General features: G+C 46.1%; 1 protein-coding gene across 2 annotated transcripts in view; it reads left to right on the forward strand.

Moving 5' to 3' along the window:
• TRIP11 (thyroid hormone receptor interactor 11) overlaps positions 1 to 13,439 on the forward strand; it is a 417,310-nt gene that overhangs the window by 137,670 nt on the left and 266,201 nt on the right. For both annotated transcript variants that reach the window (XM_085626513.1, XM_085626514.1), the window contains exon 6: positions 12,144 to 12,309. In XM_085626513.1, coding sequence (XP_085482639.1) covers positions 12,144 to 12,309 — 166 coding nt within the window. The remainder of the gene's footprint in view (positions 1 to 12,143; positions 12,310 to 13,439) is intronic.

Raw genomic sequence — 13,439 nt, forward strand, 5'->3', positions numbered from 1 at the left:
TCCTATCTATCAGAGAGATGCCAAGCTATCTCTCTCCCCCCGTTTTGATCAGCGTTTAAGGAGCTATTGCATGGAGTGCCACAATGGTCTGCATTAAGTCCTATTCTATTTCATGTGTATCTATGCCCCCTACTAAACCTAATGAAATCTTTTGTGTTGTCTTTTATAAATTATGCAGACAACACCCAATTAAGTATATCTCTGAATAAAGATGACCCCCAACCTGTTGGATGATTTCCATGTCAGAAATGGCAAATTGGATTGGCTCAGCAATAATATATTAAAATTAAATGGAAGCAAAACAGAGTTCTTGTGCTGTCCCCCTAGTAAAGTTCCATGTTAACTGCCAAATAATTTTTGCCCATGGACAAAAGATGTGGATCTGATTACAGCTCAATCGGTGCGAAATGTAGGAGTACAGATAGATACGAAGCTCTCCATGGAAGCTCAGGTTAATAGGATAGCAGCCACCTGCCATTGCCTTACGAGAACTTTGATGAAAATTGTGCCCTTGCTTCCACAGGCAGCAAGAAAGATGGCCATCTAGAATGCAGTATTAAGTAAGATTGACTATCGCAAAGACCTCCTACCAGGAAACCCAGGTTATCTGCAGTAAGAGACTCCACAGAACACAGGTAATGACTGCCAAACTAGCAGTTAATAAATCATGGTTTGGGTCCGCAAAATATACCCAAAAATAACTTCACTGGTTACCAGTAAAAGAGAGAGGCATCTTTAAAGCGATGTGCATTGTCATAAAGCCTTAAATGGCTCAGGACCCAGACTCCTACAGGATAAATTCACTGACTACAAACAGGCAAAGATACTGAGATCGTCATCAGCTAGTCTTGTATGTGTACCCTGATTTAGGAAAACTAGGGTAGGAGGGGGAACTTTTCAAGTCAAAGCAGCACAATCCTGGAATAAGCTGCTCATCTCCCTTAGAACAAATAGAGATCTTCTTAGTTTTAGGACGGGCCTAAACACTTAGCTCGTTCATAAATAAAGTAAGATGAAGTCTGCCTTATTCAGAAGAATAAAACCGTTAGCTCAGCCTTGATCTTACTCTTGTATGTTGATAGCGCCAAGATGCCTGCCAGGTGGACGTTGCGCTTTACAAATGATCAATAATAATAATATTCCTGTCACATCTCAGATCCCTAATCCTCCACAGTTTGGTAACTTTTCCAATCATAGCACCACTACACAGTGCAGCCTTCCTTCTGACCCTACCTTTCCATTCCAGTTGTTGTTGCCCTCGATGCCTTTATTACAAAACTGTGGTCTGAGGCAATTCTCTAAGCCTGCTTAACCATACAAAAAGTGTAGCAAGGTTTATTACTCTTGGACAACCTAGCTATCAGAATAGAGGACAATTCCTAATGTAATGCTACTACGAAGTGAGTCGACCAATAATAGCCCTTTAAACAGGGCAGAGCTAGAACTCTTTCATACACAGAGAGGCAAAAATACATTGGGAAGCTTTTGTCCTCCATACAATATGTCAGAGTGATGCATCAACCTTTTTTAAATATGCTTTTTAGTATAGAATTTTAAATAAAGCAGCTCTGACAAAAAGTGACAGGGGCTCAGCCTAATGGTGGCCAGTACTCCTAAATCTTACCAGGGAACATGTTAAGTCCTAAAACTCGTCTGTTGTCGCTACTCCCTTGAATCTAGCAAGCAACAGGGTTATACCCAATTGACCCTATATATACACCTGGGTATGAAACATAATCATATATAATCAAAAAGTGGTATAAAGGAATAAATATACAAATTATTTTTAGATAGAGCACAATAAGTTACTCTGTCTCTAGTTTATTAATCTAGATAGATTTTATCAGAACATTTTTACATTCTACATAGAATATGGCATATAATCAGGAAGGAAACAACAATACAAATATACACATCAATTGTACATACACTGTAACCTAACATATAAAAGAAAGGAAACCAATTTGTACATACAAACTAACCCCTAATAATCACAAATCATTTCTACTAGTGTCCTCCTAATAGTTCTGGACGGACCACTGGGAGATAGTCCAAAGAGTACGCTGAAACTCTTTCAATTAGTATAGACCATCTCAGCGTACTGTCATATAATATCCAATCATTACTTTATTTCTGTGACTTCTCCATCAGAAAAATTCTACGCAATCGCGTTTCGGCCTTACTCTTTCCTTGGCCTCCTCAGGACTGGGTTAATACAATGACTGTACAAACACTACAAAAAGAATACATTTAAAAAAAAAAATCTTCCCACTCTGCCTGTACACAACCTGAATAAAGCAAAGCAATGTCTCTCAGTGCGCTTAGAGATTGCAAAAGAGGAGAAAAGCTCTCGCCTACACCGCCCACATATCCAAAACAAATGCTCTTACTTTAGATTGCATCCAAATAGTTGCTAGGGTCCTCCACCAATGCTCGGTACTCTCAAGAACGCCAGCCGACTTGTGGCAACTAACACGGAACACTCATTTCTATATATCCGGCAATCGACCGCGTGGGCAGAGATAGAAAAGGGAACTACACATCTACTCTGAAAAACTAACGAAAAGGAGGCGGCCATCTTAGCATGGAGCCGGTCCCGACTCTCAACCTAACTAATCCTCCATAATCCTACAATATCAGACTGGAACGGAGGCAGGAAGCCTCACAAAATTATAAAGTGTATGGAGGGGCTCAAAGGAACCGCACTCACTAAGTCCACGAGAGAAAAACATTAAGATAACGAAAGGGGTAGTGAAAAGTGGAAAGATCCACATATCTCCTGGGGCCATCTCCCAGAGGGCACTACCACCATCTAAACAAGGAACATATCCCTAGTATCACCCTGACTAGTCCTCCGTAATCATACGGAGTCTGACTGGTGTGAAGGCAGGATGCTTCACAAATATAAAATATATAAAGGGGGCGCGCAGAAAACGCGCTCACTAAATCAGCTGGGAAAACAATAGCAAAAAAATCAAAAGGGTAGAGAAAGTGAAGGAATCCACACATCCCATGGGGCCATCTCCCGGTGAGCACTGCCGCCATCCACAGACTCCCCACAGGACAGCGCGGAAAGCCGAGCAATCCCATTGCCTGCCCCAGTAAACAATCTATACAAACTGTACCAAATAACATGCATTTTAAAACACATAAAAATCGTGTGTGATAGAGAAACATCATTGCGAAACCAACCAGGTTATCGTGGCATCGTGCTACATACCCCCTCTCTCCTCATACCTTTCAGAATATGAACAAAGCCAAACAATCAGATCAGGGCCCAGCTCTCATCACGGTCATTTAATCCCTGTCTGGATGTATGGTAGCGTTCTATCATGCATGCTACTCCCTTGAATGCCAAGATAACAAAATCCCTCTACATTCACTGTGAATTAGGATCTTCAAGGAGTCCATCGTTCCAGTGTTTCATTGTGCATACAGTAGATTATCACAGTTAGCAGAATCCAGAGGAACTAGTCTTAGCCTGGAGATGCTTCAAAAGCAGATGGGGAAAGGTCATCCAGCAGCATGAACCTTTTGAAAAGGCGGCCTAATTGTCCTTGCACCTTGATTTCAAGCAGGTCAAGCAGCTCCTGTAGAAGCAACTTGTGCTTCCTGATCTTTAGTTTCAAATGGATAGCATGCTATTGCTATGGGGAGTAAAAAGTCGAATATCCTCCTGAAGGATTGGTCCAGAGTCCTCTTGTGTCAATATCCATATCTCCCCTAGCTATAAAGACTGCTCAACAAGTTAAGTGCAAATAGCCGACATATAATCTGATTGGCAGTTCACATGTTTAATTTTTGGGAATGGCACGTCATACTTTCATCCTTTAAAGTTAAATAATTTGAGTACCATTATAACAATTTTTATTTAAAACTCGTAGAAATGGAACAAACTGTGGCGTTAACTGCTGCATTAACAAATATAATTGTGTATGAATAACGTAAGCCCACTTTGAATTTTTGCTTATCTTGAATTCACACTTCCTTCTTCTTCATGTCTCCATTTGACCCCCAGTTGTTGGATGATATCAGGAATTCGGGTGTTTGAATGGGAAAGGAAAAGCTCCGTCATTGTTTCTCTATTAGCCTCTTTAATGAAGTATTTCTTAGACACCAGCTTTAACAAGTAGATGTACAAATTTCCAACCCATGGAAAAAGTGACCATCTGGTCTCCATATGTTCAGCACGCCGCAGAGGCTAGACCTACTTCTGCCATAACACTAAACATTAAAGGATATTGCACTTCCACAGCTGAATCAGTCTTATTAAGCTCAGAATTTAGTATCTATGTCTGTTTCCCTTCTAAGCTTTTTACCTATTTTCTGCACATATATTTCTGACTTGATAAAGGTGGAGCCCATCAAGTCTGAAGGTTTCAAAAAGAAGATTCCGCTGTACCCGCTCTTTGCACTGAAATTTTCAGCAGCTGACTCTGCCGCACCACAAGAGTGAAGGGACCGTATATCAACAAATCCAGGAGTGCATGGTGCCTCCTAAGTGCAATTTCAGCCATTACTCTTCTTCTACTGTAAATGGTTGTCATCTCTAACAGTGTGTTACGAGTCACTAGTTTTTCGTGTCCTCCACTGTTTATAAATGGCTGTGATGTGTGATGCTCACCTTGGTTTGCAGTCCTAGATGCTCTTTCCTGCCATGTCAGGGGTGCATGACACTTAGTTTCTCATATTGGCCCACCACATGTACTGCACTTGCTGGCTAAAAAGACCAGTTGACTTGGATCTCCCCTTTATTTAGGGTATTTAGTGGTTGTTTGCAGTGAACAATTGTCCTGTAGTTAATTATATTCTGCCATTGTTCTGGATGAGTATTGGCCTGACTCTTAACCATGCGATATGCGTATTGCACTATAGTTTTCCAACAGCTCCACAAGAGATTCCCCTCCTTTATGACTTTTCAACTGATCATGTAGCAGCAACTCATCTGAGAGATACCTTTATTTCTATATAGAAAAGTGGCTGATTTAATCACCTTGATTCCCTGCTCCGGCTGCATCTGGAAACTCCCTACTTGGTCAGACAGGCCAAATCCTGTGATTCATTACCATTGGGTGCACTTTTTCTGTTCCTTTCTAGATGAGAAAGTGGGTCGTACATTAACTCCTCCGGGGTTTAACTTCTGAATTGGAGTTGTCCTGCATTTTGTGCTTTCAGATGGCCACATACCTCAAAGCCTCTTTGCGTTGCAAGCTTGAATTGGACACCCAGTCATGTCTGTGTCTCCTCTCACCCCTGTCCATCAGCCCTCATCTTATGGCCAGAAGAGTAATACTTCATGGTTTTAAGATGTTTTCAGAAACCCTATCATCAAAATTCTTTATTCGATTTATAAAACAAACCATAAAAGATACACTGAAAAACATAAAATTTCAAATAGGCGATAAACCATTCCTTAGTTGCACTGCAGCATATAAAAAGTTAGCCACATAAAAACAAGTCTTCACATTAGATAGTAACATTAGATAAAACAAAGCCAGACAAACTTGAGTAGAATATGTTCCAGCAAACAGTTGAAGAATAAAAGATTTGCACAGTTTTTTATAAAATAACCGAACATTACAAAGCGCAACGTGTCGAGGTGAAACGCCATCAGATTTACAGGGAATAAAAACAGACTCAAAAGCACTGTCGCGAGCAATAGTCAAAAATTGCTAGCTACGGTCAAGTCTGAAACAAGTCAATAAGCACTGGTGGTGGTTCGACATATCCCATTAAAGATAGGGCTCAATAAAAAGGGTGGTTTGCAATGAGATATAACGTTTTACGGAGCTTTTACGCATTGCCACACTGTCTGTTCCTTTTGATTTCAAAGGCTTAAAGGCTTTTTAGGTCCACACAATGTCACAATGGGCAATTAAGTTTGGATCCCTGTAAATTTCAGGCCGCCCAAGTTAAGTATAGATTATTTGCTGTAACTAAACCATGGGATTCAGACTCAAGCAATCTTTTAGAACCAGAATGTTAAAACTTTTCTCAGGCTGAAGCCAAACAGATAACCAAAGGAGAAGCAGCTGTAACTGTAAAATACCCTCCAAATACCCAAAGCCAAGTTCCTCGTGAGTAATAAAAACAGAAGTACTCTGGGGAAGGCAGAAAACTTTTCTTAAAAATGTATTCTCGTTTACAGATAAAACAGAAGCATCAGCATAGCCCCATATATCACTTCCATAGGCCACTACGGGAACACAGTTGGCACTATAAATTTCAAGCAGGATCTTAAAAGATGTGGGTTCCAGTCTATTTGCAAAATAAAAAACAGAAGCAATGCTCCTGGTAAAGGTAATACTTCTAGCAGACCACAAAGAGGACCACAACAAAGACGAATCAAATTGGACACTGAGAAAAGGAAAAGATGGAACAGGACTAATAATATTTTCCTGAATCTTGAAAAGTCTTGACTTTGTAGTCTGGGGGCCTATCACCATAACATGGGATTTGGAAATGTTAGTCCTTAAGTCAAGTGGTTCCATAAAAGAAACAAATCAATTAAGTAGACAATCCAGCCCCAAAGCAGTCCTAACAATAAGTACAGCATCTTCTGCTTAGAGCAGGACCGGAATTGACCGATTGCCAATCCGCAGCAGCCGGCACCACCCTTGGTTAATAATGTCTCTTCTAAATAATCAATATCGAGGGTGAAAAAAACCAGAGCCAATATGCAGCCATGTCGAACACCCCTCTTCAAATTAAGGTGATCAGTACATTTCCCCCTATGTACCAGATTGAACAGCAGCAGACATATTAAAATTAAGGTCGTATAAAGAGAAACGTCATTCAATTCCACCCCAAGGCCTTTGACCCTGCCTGCAGGTAGGTCACCCCCCCCAGCCGCCACACGGTCCTCCTGTGCAGCCGCCCGCCTGTGCCCTTGTTGCTGCTGCTGCCCGGTAAGCTCTCCTGTGCCTGCTGCGCCCGTGTCTCTGTCCCCGGTTCCCCCGTGCCCTGTTGTTTCCCGTTTCTCTTCTGTGCCCCGTGCACCCCGTGATTGTGCCCGTTTTTTCTTCTGTGCCCTGTGTGCCCCCATGATTGTGCCCGGTTCTCTTCTGTGCGCCCCTGTGATTGTGCCCGGTTCTCTTCTGTGCCCTGTGTGCCCCCGTGATTGTGCCTGTTTTTTCTTCTGTGCCCTGTGTGCCCCCGTGATTGTGCCCGGTTCTCTTCTGTGCCCTGTGTGCCCCCGTGATTGTGCCCGTTTTTCTTCTGTGCCCTGTGTGCCCCCGTGATTGTGCCCGGTTTTCTTCGGTGCTCTGTGTGCCCCCGTGATTGTGCCCGGTTTTCTTCTGTGCCCTGTGTGCTCCCGTGATTGTGCCTGTTCTTCTTCTGTGGCCTGTGTGCCCCCATGATTGTGCCCGTTTTTCTTCTGCACCCTGTGTACCCCCGTGATTGCGCCCGTTTTTCTTCTGTACCCTGTGTGCCCCTGTGATTTCGCCAGCCCCTCTGTGACCCCTCCCCCGCTGCCCACCGGTCCTCCTTCCTGCCGCTGCGTCCCTACGACTCCGCCCACCGCTGCCCCATTTGCCACCCAGCTCCTGCCTCCCAGCTGGTCCTCCCCCCCACTACCCCTTAAATGGAGGCCGCGCAGCGGCCGCGCGCAGTGGGCGCGCCTAAGGCATGCCCGTCTGCGCCCATCCGCGCCTTGACCACGCCCAGTGCCAGGACCCCTGGTTCGCGCCGGAGCCAACCCACCCGTCGGAGTTACGACGCCGCCGCCCTCCACGCACTCAACACAGGCCGACCGCCAGCCTGCTTCCGAGCCACCCTGAAACGCACCCACGGAGCCTTCACCTGCCATGCCTGCAAGTTCACCTGCCCCGGTCCTTCACCGCACCCACCAGAACAGGCACCAACAGCAACCACCTCAAGTGCATCCTGCTCAACACCCGCTCCGTCCACAAGCACGCCGTCGAACTCTGGGACCTCCTAGACACGACAACGACGGACGTCGCCTTCCTCACGGAAACCTGGATGAACGCCTACTCAGCCCCCGACATCGCCATAGCCATCCTGGACGGCTATAAGATCACCCGGAGGGACCGCGTCAACCAGACCGGAGGTGGCATCGCCATTGTCTACAAAAACACCATCCGCGTCATGACCAACACCGAAGACACCCTCACCGCCGCCGAGCACCTCCACTTCCAGATACACACCGACCCCAAGACCACCCTCAGAGGCACTCTCATCTACAGACCCCCGGGACCATGCACTCAATTCAGCGAAGCCATCGCAGACTTCATCAGCCCGCTCGCCCTCACCTCCCCGACTACATCCTCCTAGGGGACCTCAACTTCCACCTGGAGGACAACAAGGACAACAACACCACCACCTTGCTAGACAACCTCGCCAACCTCGGACTCAAGCAACTGGTCAACACCCCCACACATTACGCCGGCCAAACGCTTGACCCCATCTTCTCCTCCAGCAACCATATCTCCTTCAGCCACTCCACCGAGCTACACTGGACGGATCACAGCTGCTCCACTTCAACTTCAGGGAAACCACAACTCTCCACCACCAGCAACACGCTCCCCGAAGATGCTGGAGCAAGATCACCGCCGAACAGCTCACCACCTCCCTGAGCCAAAACCCACCCACCAACACTACGGACCCCAACGAAGCAGCCCGCAACCTCACACAGTGGATCACCAACGGCGCCAATGCCCTTGCACCACTGAAGAACCCCCCTAGCAATCGCGACAGCAAGAAAGCCTCATGGTTCACCGACAACCTCAAAGACTCCAAGAAATCCTGCCGTTCCCTCGAGAAAGCCTGGCGCCACGACCAATCTACAGAAAACATGACAGCCGTCAAGAACGCCATCCGCAACCACCACCAGCTGATCCGCACCACCAAAAGGACCTCATTCAGAGACCGACTGGACAACAACAACCACAACAGCAAGGAACTCTTCAGCATCGTTAAAGAGCTCTCCAACCCCAGCGCCAGCAACAACGACATCACGCCGTCGCAAGACCTTTGCGACTCACTCGCCACGTTCTTCTACCGCAAGATCGCCGACATACATGACAGCTTTGGCGCTCAGACTACATACCCATCCACCGGACCTATGCCCCCCACCACCACCCTTTGCGCCTGGATCCCCGTGAGCACTGAAGACACCACCATCCACTCCGGCTCCCCAACCGACCCCTGCCCACACCACATCTTCAACAAAGCCGGCTCCATCATCGCACCCCAACTCCGAGATATCATCAACAGCTCCTTCGCATCCGCCACATTCCCGGAGAGCTGGAAGCAAGCGGAAATCAGCGCCCTCCTGAAGAAACCCACCGCGGACCCCACAGACCTCAAGAACTTCCGTCCCATCTCGCTCCTCCCCTTCCCCGCAAAAGTCATCGAGAAAACCGTCAACAAACAGCTGACCACCTTCCTCGAGACAAACGGCGCCCTCGACCCATCAAAGTCCGGATTCCGAGCGAACCACAGCACCGAGACCACCCTCATCGCAGCCACGGACGACATCCGGACCCTACTCGACAACGGTGAAACTGCCGCCCTTGTCCTCCTCGACCTGTCGGTCGCATTCGACACGGTCTGCCACCGCACCCTGACAACCCGCCTCCAACACGCTGGGATCCAAGGAAAGGCCCTGGAATGGATCATCTCCTTCCTCTCCGACAGAACTCAGAGAGTCCGTCTCCCGCCCTTCTGCACAGCAGCCACCAAGATCATCTGCGGCGTACCCCAAGGATCTTCACTCAGCCCTACCCTCTTCAATGTCTTCATGAGCCCCCTCGCAGCTATCGCACGCAAACACAACCTCAACATCATCTCCTATGCAGACGACACCCAACTCATCCTCTCCCTCACCAATGACCCCACCACCGCCAGATCCAGCTTCCAGGAAGGAATGAAAGACGTCGCGGAATGGATGAAGCTCAGCCGTCTGAAGCTGAACTCAGACAAGACGGAAGTCCTCATCATCGGACCATCCCCCTCCGCCTGGGACGATTCCTGGTGGCCCACAGCTCTGGGCCCCACCCCCATACCCACGGACCACGCACGCAACCTGGGTTTCATCCTGGACTCCTCCCTCACGATGACCAAGCAAGTCAACGCCGTTACGTCTACCTGTTTCAACACCCTCCGCATGCTCCGAAAGATCTTCCGATGGATCCCCACTGGAACCAGGAAGACGGTCACCCAGGCCCTCGTCACCAGCCGACTGGACTACGGGAACGCCCTCTACGCTGGGACCACGGCCAAACTACAGAAAAGACTCCAGCGCATACAGAACGCATCGGCACGACTCATCCTGGACATCCCCCGACAGAGCCACATCTCTCCCCACCTGAGACCTGCACTGGCTCCCCGCCAACAAGAGGATCATGTTCAGACTCCTCACCCACGCACACAAGGCTCTCCACGACATGGGCCCCGAATACCTCAACAACCGCCTCACGTACACACCTACCCGCCAGCTCCGCTCCGCCAGTCTCGCCACCGTCCCACGGATTCGCAGAACCACCACAGGAGGAAGATCCTTCTCCTACTTGGCGGCCAAGACGTGGAACTCCTACCCCGCCCACCTACGACTTATCCAGGACCACCTCTCCTTCAGGAAGCACCTCAAGACCTGGCTCTTCGAGCAGTAGCGGCACCCCTCCTTACCCCCCACCCCCAGCGCCTTGAGACCCTCGCGGGTGAGTAGCACGCTCTACAAATGTGATTGATTGAAGGCGCTGCATAATGTTCCATAGTTTGTCTCAATTTACGATATTGAAAGCGGTGCTCAGTTCCATGAAGGCCAGATTTAATACCTCTTGTTTGGCCACAGTATATTTGTGAATAATCAGATACAAATTGAGACATTCCTATCCGGAAGTGTTCCTGATCTATGACTGATATGTGGGGTGAGAAACAATACTAGATTAACATCAAGTGTATATTTGTGGGCACGGAATCAACAAAGCAATTGTCAGTTTTCTGGAACTTTTATGACCAAGACTCATGGAAACAGGCCTTTTCACCCCAAAAATTACAGCCATGCATCATGAAAACAATGCTTATTTACCAAAAACACTACAGTTGTGCCCTATGTAAATGTCTGATAAGCTTTCAACCCCTATGCATATTGGCTATGGATGGGATTCTTTGTGAAGGCTAAAACATGTTTCTCTATGTTGCCCATGTGTCAAGGCTACATAACAAACACGAGCAGGCTGATATAACGATCATCTTCACAAATGGACCCGTGACAAGCAGATGGTGCATGAGAATTTTTGTTGGTTCCCTCCTCAACTTCGAGAAACAAAGAAATGCAACACATTCAAGCCATTGATGTGATAGGAAGCTCAAACTTAGGTGGTATTCTCAGGCTCATTGGATTGTGAGCAGGCACTTTATCTGACCCCGACTGGGTTTCAAGGTGATACACATGTACCATGCAGGATTGTGATTATGATCCAGCCCATACAGACCTGCCTTAGAGGCTCACTCCTACCAGCCTTTCTGCAGGTTTAGTTATACCTCAGAATATTCTTACATGCTAAAGCAAGTGGGTGGGGGGATGGAATCATGTGACTACGTAAGACGTATTGCTTGTAAACCATTGCACACTAATAAACCCCTTCCCTTCTTTTAAGTCTGCCAACTTTCCTTGGTCACTCGAATTCTCCTTCTTTTGGTCTGCTGGATTGCACCTATGTTAGCCTGAAATAGAAGGATCGTAAAGCTGAAAAGCTGAATGGACGGGTGGGGATGTGTGTGGGCCGAGTCTTGGCTGAAAATGGAATATGAATTCCAGATTATTTTCTCTGCTTTGATAGATGCTTCTTTAGAATTGCTTGGCGTAGTTCTCCATGACTGAAGCCTCCAGAAATACATATTTCACTGTTGTGAATAACTTGTTCTAACTTTGCCAAGAAATGGATAACAATGATAACAATTCCTTCCTGGGCTTGTAGTGTTCCCAAACCACCATTTTGCAAAGCACCAATTGCTTGTGGTTTCTTTTATACTTACGATTTATAATGCCTAGAAAGAAGAAGTTGACTTTAGATTTTTTTTTCTGTTTCTCTTTTAATGTCAGCCGTTTTTCTTACTTCTGTGAAAAATCAAAACTATGATTCCTTGTGTGTTTGAATTATATTTTAATGTTGTAGGAGCTAGAAAAGAAATTAAGTCATGAAATAGATGAGCATCAACATGAGGTTTCAGTATTGCAGGATGATCATCGACAGAAGCTGTCTGAAATTACTCGCAGACACCGTGAGGAGTTACGTGAATACGAGGATCGAATTGAGGAATTGGAAGAACAGCTACAGCAAGGTACTGGGCTGAGAGCTCCTGTCCCAGTTGTATGTTTCTTATGCTTTCTGTCCTTTGTGAATAGTTCCATCTTGTTTTCTAATCCTCAAAGTTTTTGTGTTGCATTCACTTCAGGGAAGTTTAATTAAATTAAAATGTGTAAGCTTGGGCTAGAAAATATACCAGGAATACAAGATATAAGTCATTGTAGTAGAAAAGGTGCCAAAGGGGCAAGAAATGGATACAATAAACGTCAACCCATGGTTGGTTAGCTAAGCAGTTGGAGGGAGCAGTCTCCTTTAGGATATACAGTATGTGTTCAGTTCCTGCAGTGGACTAACCCCAGGCAACATAGCAGTAAGAGCCACTATAGACATGTGGAAGAGCCAGTCTGTACCAGAGTCATACAAAATTAGGGAAGTTTAAACAGGCAACCTATGCGGCCTTCTTTATACCCAAAGCAGACACATGTAATGGTACTCAGGCTATTCGTTTGCAAGTTTTACTTAGTCGATATGTGTTTTTAAAGAAAAATGCAGATTTCTGTCCTGGATCGTGTCACCATTTTTGTTTGAAGTTTAAGTATCAATATGCCTCCCTTCCTACTTCCATCATTCTTAAGCTGTAAAGACAGATCCCCATCCACTTATATGGGAGGGGAAAGCAGGACAGCAAAATAAGGAAAATGTCTTTTATCGTCATTTTAGTGATGTTATTTCTTGCTTTCTATTCTTCACAACCTCATTACAGCCATCCTGAGAGTATGCCATGGTGAGATCTTGTCTGTAGCATAACAAAAAAACAAAAAAGTGTACTTTGACTGTTGGTGACACATACGTAGGGATCCTCACTAGGGTGCTCCAAAGAATATTTGCGTCGGCTCTCCTGAAAATGACAGCATTCTTTTAAAGACCTTTCTCCAGTTCTTCCTCTGAACCAAGGATTTCCCAACCAGTTCAAGTGAAAACAAGGACTAAGAGTAATAAAAGTTACGTTTTCTACCGGCACTTGATGTTTTTCTAAGCCTTCAGAGCCACAGTCCAAATGTTTATTTAACAATGCTGGGCGTGTAGCTCTTTGCCATATTGACACATTGGGTTGTATGTGGGTTTTAAGAGCTGCTTCTCATTTATAGATTAGCGATGATGATT

The sequence above is a fragment of the Triturus cristatus genome, chromosome 9 (genome assembly GCF_964204655.1).
Source record: "Triturus cristatus chromosome 9, aTriCri1.1, whole genome shotgun sequence".
Taxonomy (NCBI): Eukaryota; Metazoa; Chordata; class Amphibia; order Caudata; family Salamandridae; genus Triturus; species Triturus cristatus.